Source organism: Camellia sinensis, chromosome 6 (genome assembly GCF_055761805.1).
Source record: "Camellia sinensis isolate YWXY chromosome 6, ASM5576180v1, whole genome shotgun sequence".
Classification (NCBI taxonomy): Eukaryota; Viridiplantae; Streptophyta; class Magnoliopsida; order Ericales; family Theaceae; genus Camellia; species Camellia sinensis.
Genome location: NC_138966.1, coordinates 61,331,297 through 61,353,727, shown reverse-complemented (window position 1 = coordinate 61,353,727; position 22,431 = coordinate 61,331,297). Strand labels below are relative to the sequence as shown.

General features: G+C 33.2%; 1 protein-coding gene across 4 annotated transcripts; it reads right to left on the bottom strand.

The window, feature by feature from the left end:
- Positions 1-8,395: 8,395 nt before the first annotated feature.
- On the bottom strand, positions 8,396-22,026 carry LOC145792663 (origin of replication complex subunit 2-like). 4 transcript variants are annotated; one of them, XM_082873861.1, is made up of 9 exons: positions 15,231-15,610; positions 15,086-15,154; positions 14,190-14,391; positions 14,006-14,112; positions 13,777-13,909; positions 10,017-10,308; positions 9,031-9,258; positions 8,722-8,941; positions 8,396-8,541 (listed from the first exon to the last, which is right to left on the bottom strand). In XM_082873861.1, the coding sequence occupies exons 3-8, from the start codon at positions 14,316-14,318 to the stop codon at positions 8,742-8,744; spliced, it is 1,089 nt and encodes a 362-aa protein (XP_082729987.1). In that variant the 5' UTR covers positions 14,319-14,391; positions 15,086-15,154; positions 15,231-15,610; the 3' UTR covers positions 8,396-8,541; positions 8,722-8,741. The 4 variants fall into 4 exon arrangements, with proteins under 4 accessions (XP_082729987.1, XP_082729986.1, XP_082729985.1 ...); XM_082873860.1 differs by lacking the exons at positions 15,086-15,154; positions 15,231-15,610 and adding an exon at positions 21,112-21,856; XM_082873859.1 differs by lacking the exons at positions 15,086-15,154; positions 15,231-15,610 and adding an exon at positions 21,801-22,026 and having other exon boundaries at positions 8,450-8,941.
- Positions 22,027-22,431: the final 405 nt, after the last annotated feature.

Sequence of the window (22,431 nt, the reverse complement as noted above, 5' to 3'; positions counted from 1 at the left end):
CAATTGTTTGGATTAGGTGATTTGGGGAGAAAAGAAAAGTTATTTTTTATAATCTCTTGGTGATTGTTAGTTTTGTCTCTAAAATTCTCATGACAAGTGGTTTTGATTTCTCCTTAATCACGTAATAAACCTTTTTTTGTCTCTTCTCTCTTCTTTACCCAGCTATATTATTCAAACATTTGAGTTGCCTTTTCATATCCTTCAGGACATGACCCAGTCAACCCCAACCCAGGATTTGGTTGCCAAAGATCTTCATGGGCATGAGTGGCGATTTAAGCATATATTCAGAGGCAAGTCCCACCCTTCTTGCCATTAGCTTCGTGCCTTTTTGCCATGTTGTCGTTTAATTCAGGTATAGTCTATAGATAACATACTGAGAGGTGAAATCTATATTTCTTTTCCTTTGCATAAATTGATGATATCAGGTCAACCTCGAAGACATTTGCTTATGACAGGCTGGAGTACTTTTGTGACTTCCAAAATATTAGTTGCAGGGGATGCTTTTGTTTTCCTGAGGTATTCGATACTTGATTTTTAATTGGTTTAGTTATGTGATTGCCAAGGAACTATAAGGTGTTTTTATTCTAGGATTGCCAAAAGGTTTACAAAATAATAAGTTGATCCTTTAGCTATTGGTTTAGTTATGTGATTGCCAAGGAACTATAAGGTGTTTTTGTGCTTAGCTCTGTACTTATTCTATAGTTGATCCTTTAGCTATTGGTTGACATTGTGTCATGCATTTTATATTTGTTTGAAAATTGAGTACATTGTGATTTCTGAAATGGGTTTGATGGGTTTTGATTTCTGAAATTTGATTTCTAATTTGATTTCTATTGGGTTTGATGGGTTTAATTCGCAGAAATTTGAAGTTAAATGGATTTATAATAATTTGATTTCTAATTTCTAATAATTGTTGTAAACGCAGAGAGATGGTGAAACTGTAAGTCTCTAACTTTAATTTGGTGTAAACTATTTTAATTCTTTTGGTTGGAGTGGTTGTGATTTCTGAAATGGGTTTGATGGGTTTCGATTTCTAATAATTTGGAATGAATTTGATGGGTTTAGTTAAATTTGTATGAAACAATAATATCAGGAGTCAATAACTCAAAACACACCCACCCAAACAATTATTATTATTATTATTATTATTATTATTATTATTATTATGAATTAATTTGATTTATGTTGATTTATTATGGAATGGTTGAATAATTATTGCAAAAAGGGAGTTTCACCATCAACTGCAAAAGTTCATTTCAACCAAAAACTTTCAGTTTTAATAACCATTTGATAGGCTAGCTATTAAATTGTGTAATCATCAGGTTAGATGTGGAAATACTAATCATCAATGTAAAAGGAATACATCTTGAAATAATAGTTATAAACTCTCTAGGTTAGATGTGGAAATACTTACTAAAAGCTTTACTTGATATAAACTAAAGAAATTTAGAAAGTAGTGTATGTAAGCATAAAATTTCATTACTAAACCAAAAACCAAAAACCAAAATTTCATTACTAAGCCATTCCATAATAAATCAACATAAATCAAATTAATTCATAATAATAATAATAATAATAATAATAATAATAATTGTTTGGGTGGGTGTGTTTTGAGTTATTGACTCCTGATATTATTGTTTCATACAAATTTAACTAAACCCATCAAATTCATTCCAAATTATTAGAAATCGAAACCCATCAAACCCATTTCAAAAATCACAACCACTCCAACCAAAACAATTAAAATAGTTTACACCAAATTAAAGTTAGAGACTTACAGTTTCACCATCTCTCTGCGTTTACAACAATTATTAGAAATTAGAAATCAAATTATTATAAATCCATTTAACTTCAAATTTCTGCGAATTAAACCCATCAAACCCAATAGAAATCAAATTAGAAATCAAATTTCAGAAATCAAAACCCATCAAACCCATTTCAGAAATCACAACGTACTCAATTTTCAAACAAATATAAAATGCATGACACAATGTCAACCAATAGCTAAAGGATCAACTATAGAATAAGTACAGAGCTAAGCACAAAAACACCTTATAGTTCCTTGGCAATCACATAACTAAACCAATAGCTAAAGGATCAACTTATTATTTTGTAAACCTTTTGGCAATCCTAGAATAAAAACACCTTATAGTTCCTTGGCAATCACATAACTAAACCAATTAAAAATCAAGTATCGAATACCTCAGGAAAACAAAAGCATCCCCTGCAACTAATATTTTGGAAGTCACAAAAGTACTCCAGCCTGTCATAAGCAAATGTCTTCGAGGTTGACCTGATATCATCAATTTATGCAAAGGAAAAGAAATATAGATTTCACCTCTCAGTATGTTATCTATAGACTATACCTGAATTAAACGACAACATGGCAAAAAGGCACGAAGCTAATGGCAAGAAGGGTGGGACTTGCCTCTGAATATATGCTTAAATCGCCACTCATGCCCATGAAGATCTTTGGCAACCAAATCCTGGGTTGGGGTTGACTGGGTCATGTCCTGAAGGATATGAAAAGGCAACTCAAATGTTTGAATAATTTAGCTGGGTAAAGAAGAGAGAAGAGACAAAAAAAGGTTTATTACGTGATTAAGGAGAAATCAAAACCACTTGTCATGAGAATTTTAGAGACAAAACTAACAATCACCAAGAGATTATAAAAAATAACTTTTCTTTTCTCCCCAAATCACCTAATCCAAACAATTGTGAGTAATCAAAACCCCACTGTAACAGTACTAATTACAACCAATTTCCCATATATTAGGCCTGCTTTCCAATTTCTTGAAACTATAACATCAACATAATTCCAATTTTGTTTTTTCTTTTCCTCAGATAACTAACCGAACAGAGGGAAATGAAAATGAGAGAAATTACCAATTGTGGCAGGCATTCGTTGGCATGCTTCCGAAGAACAGAAAACCCTCCATGGGTGCTAGTATCAGATGCCGTTAAAATTTTACAGAAAGAATGAATAGTCTGTTTCGGTTGCTCAGGTGGGCTCGGATCAGGACTTGTAGGTTCAGATTGCTATTATCATCACCATAAAACATTCACACACACATAAAATTACTTTAAAAACCCAATTTTCCCAATATTGCAAGGCATAAAAATAAATGATTTAACAGTAATAAGCTCACATATGCTTCTGGGTGTAAAGTGATCTGTGCATAGACTTCATCTGTTTCTGGCTCTGCCTAGAAATGAACGAATTTAAATGATTTACATAAGCGAATTTACAGAAGCGAATTTAAATGATTTACAGAAGCGAATGACTTACAGAAGCGAATTTAAATGCCAAAGAATGAAAATCAAACCTAGAAATGAACGAATCCAGTTGATTCGCCCCCGAATCAATACATACACACAGAGAGTGAGAGAGAATGAGAAAGAGATGTTTGCGTGTTGTAATGCGAATGAGAGAGAGTGAGAGAGAACCCTATCAGTTTCACCATCTCTCTGCGGAGGAGGACGATTTGAGATCTGGGAGGGAGAGGAGATGAAGAATGGCTGTCGGTGGAGATCGGAGGCGGCGCAACAGTGGAAGCGGAGCGGCAGTAGAGAGGAGGGAGAGGAAGAGAGAGAGAGCTCTTGAGACCTGAGAAGTTGGAGAGAGAGAGAGAGAGAGAGGGTGCAGGAGACAGGATTGTTTTGGGCGGGATGTTGAAAATATTACAACGCATCTCAGCCATTCATGCTTAAAATCAACTCATCTCAGCCGTTGGATCAAAATGTATCTCACATACATTTTAAGACATTTTCAAAATGCCTCTTGCTTATTATATAGATTTTCTTCTACTTCTTTGTTAGTTCAGTGAATTATCTTAGTAATTTTTTTTAGATGAGAGAATTATTTTAGTATTTGTTTTATATTTATCTGTTTAGAAAAGGTACACACCATAAATTTTTTTTAAAAACAAAATTTAGAAGAAATGTTAGAGACTCATAAATTCACTCAAAATGATATGGTAATAGAATTGGAGTCTACATCATTAGGTGCATAACAAATCAAAAAATGATACATATCATACAACATAATTTTATCATATATCTAATAATTTATTCTATTCAATTTCATAGAACAATATTCTAATTTTAAAAAAATTATCAAATACAAAACTTAAACATACTATAATAATAGTTCGTGCCTTGTATAGGCTTTTTAAACTAGAAATTGTTAAATAATTTTCTTCTGCTTATTTATTAGTTTAGTGAATTATTTTATTATTATTTTTAGATGAGAGAATTATCTTAGTATTTGTTTTATATTTATTTGTTGAGAAACGTTACATATCATAATTTTTTTTTAATAAATTCGGAAGAAATATTAAAGACTCATGATTTCATCCAAAATGAAATGGTAAACATATAATACATAATTCTATAATACCACATAATTAAATTCTATAATAAATTTGGAGTCTATATCATTAGGTGTATAACAAATAAAAAAATGATACATATATCACATAATTCTATTATATATCTAATAATTTATTCTATTTAATTTCATAAAATAATATTTTAATTTTTAAAAAATTATCAAAATACAAAACTTAAACAAACTATAAGAATAGATTTGGTCAAAGAGGCTTTACTCTTTTTTTCCCCCTCATTTTGCCCTCTTGTTTTGGTAATATTTACCAATTGCTAGGACTAATTTAGATGATGGTTTTTTCTTAATTATGCAAAAAAAAAATTTGGTCAATTATAAAGCATGAATATTTTATTTTTGAAAATAGCTTTGGTCAAAGAGGTTTCCCCCCTCCCCCCATTTTGCCCTCTTTTTTTGGTAATATTTACCAATATTGCTAGTACTAATTTAGATGCTGATTTTTTTTTTCGTAATTATGCAAAAAAACTTGGCCAGTAATAAAATATGAATATTTTGTTTTAAAATAAATTAACAATACACTTATGAGATTTGTTTAAAATATAAGTTGCCCTTATAATATTAGAAATTACAACTACAACAAAAATAAATAAATAAATAATTTTTCCCATTTTGCCCTCTTGTTTTGGTAATATTTACCAATATTGCTGGTATTAATTTAGATGATGATTTTTTTCATAATTATGCAGAAAAACTTAGTCAGTTATGAAATATGAATATTTTATTTTGGGAAATAAATAAATAACTACTCTCTTATGTAGCAATAAAATTATCACAATTATTCATTGAAAGATATTTTTTATATCATTAAAAACTATTAATTAACTTAATAATTTATTTATTAATATTTTAATTTAATAAATATTAAGATGTATAAAATATATAAAAATGTTTCATTTATATTTTAGTACCTAAAATTTGTAAAAAGTTAAGCCGTCCATGCTCTCATAAAAGATAGTACACAGGTAATAAACTTAAATAATTTAATTATTTTTTCATACAAATTTTTGTATTTTAACATTTGCCCCATGCCGATAAACCATGTGACAAAAAGACAAATTAAAAGCAAGATTTTGTAGAGTTATTTTATTGGAAAATGTTATAATATGCACGCCTTCAGAGGTGCATACTACATGCACTTTACCACAAAAATAAAATAAAATAACTTAATCACAAAATTTCGTAACATCAACCACAATATGCATAATCTTGCTACAAATTGGTGTAATAAAAATGGGGATTTGGTCAAAGCCTCATCACAATAAAATTTTAATGCATTAAGGATAAGTACAAAAAAAAAATTCCTTGAAAAGTTCAACACATACCACTATACAAAAATATTAAATTTTAAAATAATATAACTTTTGATCTAAATGCCAGTTTTTAATAAAATTAGTATTTTTAGAATCCTCTCATCAAGATCTATCAAATAAGATCTATGTTGACTATGAAATTCTTTCTTAATTTTTTTTATTACCATCACAGTAACATGTTATTCTATTTTACAGTAACTTGTTACTCTGACAATATTGTCTAAGAAAAAAAAAATATATATATATATATATTTTACTTTATTTTTACTCAATTATGCGCTTCTTCCTTAGGGGTTTATGAAGCAAAATAAATTGGGATGTTATTTTCAACAAACAATGGTCCAATGGAAGCGTTTTGACTAAATTCTTCTTTTAAAAAATGTCGTAACTAAGTCATAAATTTTTGCACCATCAAACACCAAATTTTGAACATTTTGTTACACCAATTTGTTGCGAAGTTACTTATTTTGTAGTTGATGTTACGAATTTTGGTGATAAAATTACGTGTTTTATGAAAAGACACATTTTGTTGTAAAGTTACACCATAGTATTTCTCTATTTTCTTTAAAAGTGATTTTAGAGTGATTGTTTATATGGGTGTTATGTTCTCAACTTTTGACTATTGAACCTTGAATTTTTGTAAAATTAAATATTAGTCATTCAAAAAAAAAAAAAATCACATGGCACATGGTTATTACCCCTAAAAAGAAAAAAAGAAGAAATAGAGTTTCACATTTATAATAAAACATATTCGCAATTTTAAACTTTGTCAATTTAAACTTTATGTAGTTGACTAAAAAGATGAACGCCTAAAAAGTTTACATCATTATGGTTGTATAATAAATCTTAGAAAATGTATTTATTATTTATTCAAATTAAAAATAAAATCCAAATATCTTCTTCAACCGAGCATGCTTTATTAGTATATATATGTGGGAAATTTACCAAGAAGTGGTGCAAATTTGTCTTTACACAAAAGACAGAATGACATCCTAAAGGGTGGTTCTATTTACACACTATTAATACTCTCAATAAACACTATTAATTGATTAAATTTATATTCCAATAATATCTTCTAATGAAATGACCATTAAAGAAAGCATGGGATGTATTCTACCTATCCAAAAATTTCATATTTAAAAATACAAAATACTGTTCACACACCCATCATTCCTATAGAGTTTAGGGTTTTAACATACACTTATGCATTTCTTCACCATCTTCACCATTAATATACACTTATGATATCATTAATTATCAATTAACTCACTTCATTCTCTTCTCCGGCATATTTATTTTTCAAATTCAACATGTTATTGCATTGGAAAATTTAGAGTTTAAGAATATTAAAATCAATTAGTTTTGAAGATTGCACATCATGAATGGCATTGAGATGATTGATTCTGATATAAATATTGAAAATGTTGATTTGAATATTAAAAAAATTAGTTTATGACTTAATTTTTTGCTTTTTTATTTATCTCGTTCGTATGTTGAAAAAATCAATTTGTTTATCTTGTTCGGATAACCAGAATTGAACTTTTATACAGTGTTCGATTATTTATATTTAAACAGAATAATTTTGTTCAAATTATTAAGATTGACAAAATATTAAATGTTCATACATAAAAAACTACACATTTTAAATGAATTCAGTTAAAATAAATTAAACTTTTATTCATTGTTCAATATAAATTTTTGAACACATTAAGTTTGTTTAACTCTGTATATATGAATGACTAATTTAATGAATTTGAAACAAGGACGAGAGACGAGAGTACCGACAATAAAGACCAACGCAGGTGAAGATGGAAGTCAAATGAAACACTCCACTGGTGATCAGAAACGACGAGACCAGACGTGACACGACAAGAGTTCAACACTAATTATTGAGATCAACACCAGTGAAGATGAAAGCTGAATGAAACCTCCGTCGACAATGAAAATCAAGATCAACAAAGATGGTTTCTATTAGTCTTTGTTCTAAAGATTGTGGGATTTTTGTTGTGTAGTGGTGAGGATGATGAATTTTTAGCATGTGTAATGGTGTGTATTCAAATAATTAGTGGTGTGTTAATATAGGATTAGTAATGAAAAATTAGATGCAAACTAAGATATTTTAAAACCTTAAAGTTTATTTTGTGTACCCTAAGTAATGGTGTGTATTGAGAGTATTAGTGATATGTGAATAGAATCATCCCATTCTAAAATTCCAGAGTACGGCTATGATTTCAAATGAACAAGCAATTGAGGCCACAATCATATATATACATAGGGAATGACTTCCCTCTAGTTATTAAGGACGGGAGGGTGCTGCTGGGCCCATGGGGGCCTACCACGAGTCCTATTTCAATAATTTAAACCGTTTAATATGTAGAACTTATCAAGTACTATACGCTTGTAAAAAATCACATTGATCGGATATCGATAGCTATTTCATCGAATCAGATTTCTGTCAGCCGTTTATTTTTTTACCATCTATTTTTTCATATACAAAACTGATTTGATCATGAATCTATTGCTATTCGATTAACATGATTTTTTTATAATTATATAATACTCGACAAGTTCTACACATTAAACGGTTCGAATTATCGAAACGAAACTCATAATGAACCAGCACAGGCCCAACAACACTCTCCAGTTGGACTCGAGGGAAGCCATTCCCATATACATATTATTAATTGAATAACATTGTGCTTGGATAACATTCATAAGGTGACACGTACAATCCTGCAGGGCTAATTGCATTGGAATCTAATGAATTAAACTCTGAAACTATAACCCATCCAAGATGACCAGTCTCCACACAACAAAGCTCTTTCCCTGCAGTTTCAAGGAGAATGAAATAGAAAATAGATGCAATACAATGATTTTGGTAAGCATATGTTGTTGCGCTAAAAGACTGAAATTCACTGATGGATCTAAACTGGTGCAACACATGATGGCAGTAGTTCTGGTCACAACCTATGTCTAATATTTTGGGTAAAAAATGTCCCAGCTCACCTTTAGAGCTGAGTCATCCACTATTGACTGATGTCTAGTACCAGCTTTTCAAGCGCATCTGTTGTTAGAGGAATGTACAAGCAATCCTGGCCATCAGAATGTCTTCTAGTCTTGACCAACTCATGATCTTTGAATTCTGTCAAGTGGGAATTCAGTGTTACCTGACTACTAACCAGGAAGCGCTCTCGACAGATTGTATACAATGTATTGATTGGCATCCCTGAAAAGAGAAAAAAAAGGGTAACAAGAAATAAAAGATCCAAATTGTGACAGATATTATAACTCCAAAGCAAAAAAGAAATTACTTGCCTTCTTCATCTGGATGAGCCAGTTGATGTTCCGCAAGAACTTTGAACACACTCTGGGCATTAGGGGTCAAACTCTGTAAAACTATTGAAGCTGTCTTAACACTTTGGGTGGTGCCTCCATGTGCAAGAATCAATGGATAGAAGATTCCTTCAACCTTGTATGGAGCAAATGTAGGGACATGATACCAACGCCAGTTGAACTGTGTGTGAACCATCTTCTTATCCCACACTAGTATCAAACCCAATCATTCATCATTATACACAAAAATGAACTAGCAGAAAAGGTACTATATTCAATAATGCTACAAGTTCAGCTGCAATGAAGCATCACAAGGTAAGCTTTTTTACTGCTCTAGTTGTAGGCTAGTGTTCTGCACACAAATGAGGCCCATAAAGGTAATAATCATGTTTCAAAAATAAATTGGAGTGCTTTTTCTGTTTAAAAAGGAAGGGGAAAGGAGGGAGGGGGATAGATACCACAATCATCCAACCAACAATAAATCCCCAAAATTAAATCACCACTTTCATTACTACATTAACCTGATAATTCACTAGTTATATCAAGGATCATCACCTAGCTGTAGAATAACTGAAGATAATAAAAACTTTTTTTTTTGGGTACATTGGAGGGGGAAGGGAGTTGAACATGTGTGACCTCTTGAGAAGTGCTAGAGACCCACACAATTTGGACCCTTAAATTCACCAACAATGATGTGGCAACGAAGATATGCCCTACACAATTGAGTGTGTGGCAAATCAAAAGTTAACATCTATCATTCCACATCATTGTGGGTTAAATGGTGAGAGAATTTTTGTTGGGTCTTAAACATTTTTTGTGACCTAGTGGGTATATGGGTAATGCAACATTTAACAAAATAATGCAAAAGACCAAATGAATGGGGAAAAAAATGATGGAAAATGTTTACAAGATGCCCGATGTTGAATATTTTTCTGTGAAAAAAAAAATGCTAAGAAGACAATACTTACAAAGAGGTGCATTCACATTATCAATAGAAGCAACAACGCGTATATGAGAACACGCAGCTATTCTTGCAAGATATTGTTGAGTGTCTGAGTCTCGCAATCCAGGCCCATCAATGTTATGAACAACAACACAAACAAAACATTCATCTCCCTCCACTTGCGGTCCATCTAGAAAAGAAAGAAGATCGTCTATGGATCGGGAATTAAATGGCTGTTGAACTTTAGACAAGTTTCCTGAAGGAGTCCTCTGGGTTTTCAATTGATCCCATAGAAGTTCAGCCAAGACTATCATAACCTACAAGTTTAATATTCATGATTTGCTATTAAACATGATAAGAAAAATGAACAATTAATATTTGCCTTCTGAGCTAAATGGATAGAAATTTGCTCAAATTATAATGCAAATACAATGTCCGAAGGTGAAACAAAGTCTGCCAATCAGTCATAATTGCTTGAAGTTTAACCTTTTATGCTTTGAGAGCATGATTCCGTTACCCAACCCAATATATAGTATATAAAGTAGAGTTTATCCTTATTTTTATGATTTTTCCTAAATTGTGTCTACGTAGCACTCTACATTGTCTCGTTTTTAAATTGCCACATCATAAGATATTTAGTAGACCCACTCTATTAATTACTTAATACATTAAGTTCCCTACATATTATGTAAATCCTACTTCGAACAGCGATATCTTTAAGCTATCAATTTTTTTTTTATTCACAAAAATTTCAAAATACAATTGAAATCATTTGATTCAATTAATTCTCTGTTTCCATCCTCCCCAACTGCCCGTATGTCTCTTATAAGTATTTTTTTTTTTAATTCAAATAATTATATATCTCCTCACCCACCACTTTCATCCAACCCTCTTAAGTTGAAGTGTGTGTGTGCGCGTATATATAAACATTCATCTAATTTGAAATTTTTGTTCATTAAATGATGTTGATACATAACTGCAATCTTATGAATCTTTTTAATTGAATTTTTTTTATTAAAAAAAATAATAATTAAATTATAGTGTAATTTAACAGCATAAGATTCATTTAGAAATATAATTTTAGCTCTCAAAATTTCTATCAAAAAACTGCAAAATACTCTACCTGTATTTATAAAAATGGTAGCTTTACAAAAAACTTATTTTTTAAAAACAAATTAATATTTTTTTTTAATATTTTTTTTTTGTTGCAAATTTAATGTCTATTATATATCTCAATTATAAATAAATTGATAGAAAAACAAATTGTTTTATTATTTCTTTACTTTATAATTACGAGACAGTAAGCAATTTGAAGGCCTAAACTTTTTCCAATCATAGGCAAAGGGAGAACAGAGCTGGTAGGTGCCACCCTCCAATTCATGATAGTTCTTTTGTTCAAAATTTGTATAGTTGATACAGTGTTGGGTGTTGCTGGTCCCCAAACTTAAATCTACAAATTCAGAGCTTTCATAAATATGAATGTAATATTAATGGGATGAATGGTCTAAGATAGACACCACTCGACTGTTGCTAAGTCTTAAAACATGTTTTCAAGTAAATTGCTAAATTAATTGAATTCAATTTTGGTGATTACTAATACTTCTAATTAATTATCAATAAGGCTTTATAAAAGAGTGAGTGAATAATTTTTATTTCATATAAAAATGTTCTAAGATAAACAAATAAAAGTTTTCAGTGGTTTATTAGTAGTAATTAAGGAGAAGAGTCCACCATTTCTTTCAAATTATATTTAATTAATAGTGGACTTCATTGAAAACATTTATCACATCATGTCTTTATTTCAATAAAAAAAATATTTATTTAACATGATTTGCATTATCGAGGTTATTATAACTTTTCAAATAAAATTTGTCAGTTTTACAGGCCAATTCTACTATTGAGGCCATGAGTTCCAGTTCGCTCAAGGTTAAACTATGCTGATGTATTCATATTTTTTTTAAAATTTAAATAGAGATTTTTGTTTTTTACCATACGATGTACTTCTCATTACATAATAAAATGCCTAATTTACTATGAGAAAAAAATTATTATAAATATACCAGTAGCCCCTGTTATAGAGATTTTTTGTGATTAAGATGAGATGATTTACTTTCCATGATATATAGCTATCTACTTCACGTAGTGAAAATAAATAAATAATTTCATTTATACATAGCACATAGTAAATAGACTGTAGATAATTTTGATTAAATAGAATATTCATAAATATATAACAACAATACTACATAGCACATAGTATGTATCATTCATAATTTTTACTATACATGCAAAAATAATAATTGACATATATTTGCTCATATAACTTAAAATTTGTTTTGTGCCCCCTGCATTGCACATGGTTAACTACTAGTTCAATATACAAAATGGCAATTTTCAGAAAATTATAATCAATTTCAGCAGACTTTGAGCAAATAGAACAGAAGTTCCATCAAGCAATCATATGACATGAGCAAAGACGCAGTCAAATCCAAACTGATAATCTGCAACATGAGTGCTCCAATGGTGAAGTACAATACAGCATTCTGAAAATTCAACACTGCTGATAGGTAATGCAAGATTAGATGGGTTAATCAGTTTTTTTTTTTTTTTTGATTGCCACCGAGGTGTCCTAATCAAAGTCCGATTAATGCCAGGGGTGCACAGGCACTCGGCAAGAAGTTTCTCGCAAATGCACCACGGTTAAATCAAGAGTTTTTCCCCAGTCCAATGACCCCAAGGAATTATTAGCACTTAAGAGGTTTCGATCGTTGAACCTCGAAGGGAGCACACCCTTAAGACCCAAGCCACCAGGCCAACCTGTTGGGGTTAGATGGGTTGATCAGTTTTAACTATTATGCTACCCTAGCAAGGGAATACAGCAACAAAACCATTTTTAAGGGCACGTGCCTTAAGACCATAAAATCAGGAATTGATTGTGTTCAACAAATTGAAGGATAACATTACCCAAATCATTTGGTCCCATAATAGCATTGCAAGGACATCAGATGACTCATATTCACAAAGATTCAATGTTCTAGGGACAATAATAGGTCCAAACTTACCAAAGGTTATCTTCTAATTTCCAAAAATAATAATTGGAAAATGGTTTAGCAATTTTAACATAAATATTCTTAATATTTCAAAAATATTTTAGATTTAATTAGTGTCAAGTACAACACAATCACCATCCAACCAAAACAAATGCCATCATTTCCCCTCCAAAATGATTTCTGCAGTCAGTTTTTCCTCCCCCCACCTTTATCAATGCTTCTGTCACCCACCACTAGCACCATATCACCCGGCTAAGAAACACGGACACGAACACGTGACATGACACAGACACGCAAATTTAATAACTATAGGACACAATACATCGGAGAGACGTGCAAAGCATATAATTTTATACAATTATTATATTCTATGTCAAATATTTATTCTTATCCATCCTCCTCCATGGCCACCACGATTATCTTTGTGGATAGACACAGCATGTGCCAATCCATGCATTTGTATTATAGGCTTATAGCTAATGCATAACCCACTGTGAACACTTTCAGTTTTTGTGCTTCTTATTCCAATTCCCATCCTATGGCCATTGCAAAGTAATATATCTTAGAGCTTAATGAAAGATCTAATATTGCTCAAACAATATAATGTCATATGGCATTACGTGTGCAATGCTGGGATGAACAAATTCGCAGTCAACTACTACAATTGTATGCAAAAACATGGTTAAACCAACTTAGCCCACTGCAGCAGCATCATAAAGTATAATACTAGCGTACCTGTTTAAGATTAATCGAATGAAGATAGCCATTGATTACAACAACACCACACTCAATTAATTCTGTTGAAGCGAAATCTTCAATCAAGGCCTTCTTAGATCCAAAACCATACATTAAAAGGCCAAAGCCACACCTGGGGCATTTTGAAGAACAACAAACACATAACAACTCCAGCTTCTTACAAAAAATTAACAAAGGAAAATTAATAGAACAACAATTGAGTACATGCCTTAGCTCAAAAGCCCATTTTGAGTACAAACTTTTGTAATTGTTCAACAAAGACGCAATTTCACTCTCATGTTTAGGCTCGATTTTAGCTGTGGCCTCTCTTAGCTCCTGCATTATCAATGTGAATACAAGTGTATATATATATATGCACATATAGAGAGAGAAAGGGGTGCAAAAGGGAGCACCAGTTCATCGACAAGATTGATGTCAGAGAGCTTGTGAGTTGATTTCTTTCCAGAACTGGCCAACTCTTTTGCGAGAAAATAGTTTCTTGAGAACCCAAACTCTTCATCGTCAACATCGTTGGCCTCCATGGTTTTGATTTCAACAGGTTCAAGGAAAGGAAAAGTAGGGCAAGAGCAGCTGCAACATTAATCTTTATTTTACCTAGCCAAGGTACACAAAAAAAAGTACACTCTTTATTTGGCCAGCTAGTTTTTCATCTATTTACTCCAACACTAGTCTTTATTTTAGCTACCCTTTTCCAAAGAAATATACTATTTGCACAAAAATCAAGCAGCCATCAAAAAGCCAACAGCTGAAATTATTCAGTAACCTATTATGAAACCAATGGTGCTATAATGTAAACAACATCAAACACAATTTCAAAACCTTTTACAAACACTAGTACATAGTTGTAATATGTACCACTAAGGTGTTTTTTTATTTTGGCTAGAAATAAGAACTTCAATTAGATATATATGAAAGAAACAATACATGATTACAAGCCCTAAAAACAGCGGAGCGGACAGGATGACCCATAAAACTTAGATAACAATCCTTCCACCCACACCCTATCTGGTGTTGCTCTGTTTGTTCATAAGCCAAAATGCAAATCAAATCAACTAAGCAAACCAGAAGAAAAGACAAAGATTAACTTGTTATATTCCCCAAACTTCCAGTGTCTATGTACAAATCAATCAATCAAAAAATTGAATCACAAAAAAAATTGATCAAAGAATCCTAACAACCATCGTATGTGAATATGAATTACAAAAAAAAAATGATCAGGAAAGTGCCCAAACATGTAGATGAAATGAAACCAAAACAATAACCAAATCAAACAATCAAACAACCCAACCTTAAATGCAGCAAACAAAGTTTGGCCGTTCTGGTACTTCAACACCAATATTTGAAGATGCAGAACACCCTGAAATAGATTCACTTTCAGCCTAGGTGCATATATACAAATCTTACCAGTTAAAGATTACCGAAACTAATCTTACCAGCGACTGTTGATGTTCAGGTGGAAGGAATTTCTATCATTGTTCGATTAAAGGCATTATCAAAGCCTATCGGAATACGGGAGGTTCATCGGCAATGGAGTTTCCAACCAGTTTCGGGCGACTCCAGTACCGGAGGAAGGAGAGGTGAGGAGTCAGTTTGGTGGACTGAACGAGGTGGATGACGGCAATGAAGGAAGAGTAAGAGACGAAAGGGGAAATCAGTTTGAGTGCTTGATTATTAATGGGCCTGGCCAAAAAGTCGGCTCAGCCCAAGATTTGGTTATTTCATGTAAGGATAATCATTTTGGTGGACAGGAACAGTTAGGCCCAAATGAATTTCAAATTTATAAGGAACGTAGCCCAGCACTTAATGAGGGCCCAACGGATTTTCTTATTTATAAGGAGAGGGGCCCAAGTTTTATTGAAGAGCCAAGGGCCTCTATTCCCAAGCTGATGAAGGTTTCGGTGTTGGGTTTGGGTAGACTGGCTGATCCAATTCTTTTGGCCTCACGGGTTAGAGATTCTGAGTTAGTCGGTGACGATGAGCCTCGAAGAAGTTCAACAAATGAGGAAAGTCACCAACTGAGCCTCAAAGAAGTTCAGTGAATGAGGAAAGGAGTCGACTCCCATCTTGTGATGCATTAGAACCAGTTGATCGTGCTCATTGAAGGCTGTTGATCATTCACGAAGATCTTAACACAGAGGAATCACAATTAGGGCTGACAGATATGGTGGATAGATCAGGTGAGAATTTTTAGAGATTAAATGTTGTGGCTGAGGATTTGATGGAAGTTAACTTGGTTTCGGAAAAATTGGTTCATGATTTGGAAGTGGGTCGTTTTGTAGCACAAGAGGTATTACAAACTCTGGAGAATTATGGATCATCTGAGAGCTTAGATTCACAAGAATGTTTAAATTTTTTACATAATCTAGTCATATGACAAGAATGTGACTACAAAATGAGGGTAAGAGAAAAAAATGTTCTACTCGGGGCACTAGGCGAGTACCTAAGTTGCCTATCCCTTGAGCCACCACTATAAACAAAATTCTCTTTCAACTTCTTCATCAAAAACCAAACAAATTCAGGAAATTAATTTCTCTTAAATCCCAATTAACTCCAAACACACACACGCATAAACACACAGAGATAATAATAAATAAATAAATAAGATTTAATTAGAAACCACTTCCTTTCCTTTCCTTTCCCTTATCCAAATCCAAATTTCAAATGGATTTAGTTCCAAACTCAAGAGTTTTTTTCCCACTATGTGCCTTAAAAACACCTACAATGGAGAATACTTTCATGCTTGATTTTCATTCTCAACCAAGACATCAAATTTAACCAAATTTAGGATCCGATGATATCCCTATTGAAGCTTGGAAGTGTTTGGGTAAAAAAGGGTTGCTTGGTTGATTAGGTTGTTTAGCAAAATTTTGTTGACTAGGAACATGTCAGATGAGTGGAGGAAGAGTATTTTAGTGTCAATCTATAAGAATAAACGAGATGTCCAGAATTGCAACAACTATAGAGGAATCAAGCTAATATGTCATATAATGAAAGTGTGGGAGAGGGTGATGGAACGCCGATTACAAGATATAACAGAGGTGTCAGATAATCAATTTGAGTTTATGCCTGACAGGTCAATAATGGAATCGATTTATCTTTTGAGGAGAGTAATAGAAAAGTATAGAGAAAAGAAAAGAGACATTCATATGGTGTTTATCGACCTTGAGAAAGCATATGATAGAGTACCTCGGGATATAATATGGTGGGTGTTAGAGAAGAAAGGGATGACAAAAGATTACATTGATGTGATTAGGGACATATATGAAGGGGTAGTGACCACTATTAGATCGCCCACTGGAGAGACAAATGAATTTTCTATCACCGTAAGGTTACACCAAGGATCTAACTTGAGTCCTTATCTTTTTGCTTTAATTATGGATGAGTTGATGATAAATATTCAGGATGACGTGTCATGGTGTATGCTTTTTGCAGACGATATCATTCTAGTGGATTAGACTAGAGAAGGAGTTAACACAAAGTTGGAGATTTGGAGAAACGCACTTGAATCTAAAAGATTCCGGATAAGCAAAACTAAGACAGAGTACATAGAATGAAAACAGAGGAGAAGTGAAGATTGAGAACCAAAAACTGCCTAAGAGTGAGCATTTTCGTTATTTAGGGTCGATTATCATAACAGCGGTGAAGATTGATGCGGATGTGACCCATAGGATTAAGTCGGGATGGTGTAAGTGGAGAAGTGCGTCTGGGATACTATGCGATAAATGAATACCAAGGAAGCACGGGTGCGGGTACGAGTACGGTACGGGTACGAGTGCGGGTACGCCGATTCGGCAAAACTCAAAAAAAGTACGATACGGGTACGGCTACGGTACGCCGATATTTTTTTATTTTTTTTAAAATATAATTTTGATTAAAGGATCCAACCTACAAATTAAAATTAAATATCAAAACTAAAAAAAGAACTACTCATTTTCCTATAATTTAAAACCATTAAGCGTTAAAAATAATATTTGTGAAATCTCTCACTTTGATATGTTATGCACTGTGAATTTGTGATCATAATTTATTTTTAAAATCTTTCTTTTTGCTCATCAATTTGCTATTTTTATAGGGTGAGACCAAAGAAATAACAGGAGACCAAAGAAAGATTTAAAGTTAATTACCAACAATAAAGGAAAAAAATTCTCAATTGGTGCAGGTTGTCAATTGCAATTTGCATAATACATAAAATTGCATCATTCCCAACAACTACTAATCAACTAATACAGTATCAATTTTTAATGTTTTGTGCATAAACTTTAAAAGTTTGTTATGATTAAAGATTTTATAAAGAAATTCTAGGAGGATCTAAAGCAAAAGCATAATGCATAGTCATACACAGAACTACCCTTTATAGGCCTTGTTATTTTTTTTGGTTCAAATTGCTTTTTAAAAACATTAAAATCATTTGTTGATATGCTTCTACAATTTATACAGACAAACAGGACAACAGAGAAACATCAAAATTACTGATCTGCAAGGGCACCAAAAAAAATAAAAAATAATAATAATAATTGCTAATTTGCAAGGGCAGGAAAAAAAAAAAAAAAAAAAAAAAAAAATTGGCCTTGGCGTACCCACGCCGTACCCATGGCGTACCCGTGGCGTACCCGAATAAGCCAAACGTACCGGACCCTCTTTTGCCGTACCCGGTACGCGTACCGCCGTACCGGTACGCGTACCCGCACCCGGTAAGTACCCGGTACTCGTACGGCACTATTTTTGGAGTACCCGTGCTTCATGGATGAATACCCACTAGACTAAAAGATAAGTTCTACAAAACGGCTATTAGACCAACAATGTTGTATGGCACGAAGTGTTGGGCAATTAAGAAACAACATGTAGATAAGATGAGTGTGGCTGAAATGAGAATGCTAAGGTGGATGTGTGGCAAGACTAGACAAGACAGAATTAGAAATGAGTGTATTCGGGAATGGGTAGGAGTAACACTAATAGAAGATAAGTTGAAAGAGAATCAATTAAGATGATTTGGTTATATTCAATGAAGACCAACAGAGGCAATAGTGAAGAGATGTGATACAGTGACAGTAGATGAAAGTGTTAGGGGACCAGGTAGGCCTAAATTAACGTTGGCTAGTGTTGTAAATAGAGATATGAATATACTTAATTTGACTAACGAAATGGCCTTTAATAGATTCGCGTGGAGAAGAAGGATTCATGTAGCTGACTCCATTTGATGAGACTTAAGACTTGGTTTGGTTTGGTTTGGTTTGGTAATAACTTATTTTTTCGATTAGTCTAAATTAGCGTATTCAAAACATATGTTGTTTTAAATGGTGGAAACAACATAGATAGGAATTTAATCATCACAACAAAAAATCAGAAGCACTATTAGATTGAAATCTAAAATTTAATTCTCCTAAAAGCACACCAGAAATAGAAATGGTATGTCACTTTAGACTCCTTGCTCACTTAGATTACAGAGGCTTTCTCCTTGAGATCTCATGCTTTCTCACCAACACACAAAACAAGCTAAAACATTGAGAGGCTCATTAAATTTCTCCACCTATGAATGCATATATATATATATATGGTTAATTGCACTAATAGTCCCAAAAGTAATGTTATGTTACACTTTAGTCTTTAACTTTTTGGATTAATAATTTCTATCACCAAACCTAGCCCACAACATTCAACATCCCCACTTCAGTCTCTCTAAAAATTGTCTCTTACTCTAAAATATCTCTTCAATTCCCCTGCAAAGCAAATCCATTGCCCGATTACATGCCCAAGACTCAAATAAATTATCATGGATATAAATCATCATAAGAAAATAAAAGATGAAAATTAAGTTGATGCGTTGACAAAGAGAGAGAAACTCCAAAGGGAAATGAAAATAAAAGAGGAAGAGAATCACAGTGATATTCAGGTTTCAATTTGATGGAATACCATCAAATACATGGTCTTGTGGAAGACCATGCTATTGGTCAAATTTACCTACTCAGCTCAATTGAAAATATTAGAGAGAAACATATAGCAAACTTGATTAAATAGAGGTTGTGTGGGTGGATTTCAATGGGAAGCTCCACTAGTGACTAACAGTGGTGAATCACTCTACAATCTCAGTGGTAGCGGAACTTGTTTTCAAGAAAGATATGGTGGTAGCGGTATGACAGAGGTGGGTGATGACGGAGGTGTTTGTGGTGATGGTGGAGAGAGAGCATGGTATCGATGAGGACTGGTTTTGCATAGCCATCACCAAACCCAGCCATCAATCTTCCCACTGCAGAGTCGCAGATCCAAACACAGTAGAGGTGAGGATTGGTTCTGCACGTAGAGGATTGAGGGAGTGAAAAAAGTTAAATGACATTTTGGCTCTTATAACAAGAGATAAATGAACAATATTACGCTTAAAAGATTGTCACGTGCAATGCATGTGACACATTTTGGATGGTAGATGTAACAATGGTTAACGATTGTCCTTAATTGACAAGAGTCAAAATTAAAGGGTAAATGTGTTCAAATTAAAATTAAAATTAAAATGGCATGGACCATATTGACACAAGGTAGAAACTACAGCGACCATTACTATAATTTGGTGACAGTCAAAAAAATATCAGGAAAACGGCTCAAACAAGAACAACAATCTGCATAGACAAAAGCAATTTTCACTCAAAAAATACAAGCAAAGCACCAAATTCATGTTTCTGAAAATCAAAACCTTAAGCACAGAATAAAATTGAAACCCCCGTCACAGCTTTACTTTACGTGTAATACTATTCATGGATGATGGTTCTAATATTCAATCTGATAAAGAAGTTGACAACTCAACTACATCTTCTTTCTTTCTTTCTACCCAGCCAAAAGCAAATAGGGGAATTGGGACTGGCAATGGGGGCAATGGAGCAGATTTTAAAGTAATTAAATTTATAATCTTGAGACAATCAAATAAGTTAATAGTAATTGAAAAAATATATATATCTTACAACTCCAAAAAAAAAAAAATAGGTGCTACTGGTTTTGAAAGCAAAAAAATAAAAAATAAAAAATCAGAGAAACAAAATTACTACAACTAAACTTCGATGAACCCAATCAAGAGTCAAAGAATATATTGATTCTATAATTGAAGCATCGATTCATACAATAACCAGTTTACTTTTACACTCGTTCGTTCTAGTGCCTTGAGATCGTTCAAATTGCATGCCAGGTTTTGGGAATTCAAAACTTGAACTCGTGAAGAGAAAACAAGAGGGAAAGTGAAGCTTTACTCACAGCTCCAACACACTCATCTCAGAGAAACAATTACTATGCGTAGAGAGAGAGAGAGAGAGAGACAACGAGAGAGAAACTTACCTAGCCGGAATCTTGGTCAAAGCCGACGGAGAGAGCCGACGCTGGAACCGTTGCCGCTGGCGATCGCCGCTGCCGGAGGAGGGAGAGAGAGAGAGAGAGAGAGAGAGAGAGAATATAAAACCCTAACTGTTCGTCAAAACATAAGGATATGGAGCGGGTACCATCCCCGATTCAACCCGAATGGGGATTTAAAACATGACACCTACCCGATCCAATGGGAAAAAATAAGGAGACCCATGTATTTCGGATTGGATATCCATTGGGTCGGGCCTCCATTGCATTGGGAGATACAAAAAAACTTGAAACCAAATTAACAAATTGAACAGATACAGCGTCATGGAATCGCAGTATGCAAGGCATCGCAACATGCAAATTTTTATGCTAAAAATACTTATGTTGTATTTTGTTAAAAGATTTGTAAAGAAATTTGAAGAAAAAAAAATATATAAAAAAAATATATTTATATTTTACTTAATTTTACATATTTTTTTTCTTTTCCTTTCACTTTCTCTTAACCAAATATGACATTACTCTTCCTTTTTGTCACAAACAAAAGTTAGATTTGAACCTTCGATCACAGCAGATCACAGCAAAACATGTGTAATCAAAATGAAAAACTAATAATAATAAATCAATGAGTATAGGGGTTGAAACAGTGGAGAAAGATAAAGAAAGGAAGGAGGGCTTACGGATTATAGGCTAGGGTCAAGCTCCGATGGTGGTCAAGATAGCGAAGGAGGCCTCTGGTGGAAATTGTGATGGTGGAGGTGACTATAAAGGTATAACTCCGGTTCCAGCCACTAAAGAAATTGGAGTATAAGGTGAACAACAAGTGGCAAAATGGTAACGGTAGCAATGGCTAAAGAAAGATAAAGAGAAAGATAGTGAGACTAAAAGAATAGAGAAGGTGCTGATAGTGAGAGCAGAAGGAGAGAGAGAGAGAGAGAGAGAAAGAGCAAAATTATGAAAAAGCAAAATTTGAGAGTTAGGGCAAAAACGTAAAAAGGGGCAGGAAACTTTTTAACTAGTGAAATGACTATTATGTGTGCTGTTTTCTAACCACACTGCCAAACAGGTACTCAGCTGAAGAACACCGGTAGAATAGATTGTGCCCGAACGACCTGTCACAAAAAGATAAAACTCTGGCGGTGGTTTGTCCACCTGGGGGCACTCCGACGATCAAGTCAGCAATCAATATCTCTCAAAGATAGCCAATTGTACTTACCTCACTAGTCAAAATACAAAAAGCGTACCTTAGACCCATAAGGGTGCTTTACTTTTATAGTCAGCATTGTCCTGATCCCTGTAGAAGCCTAGCTT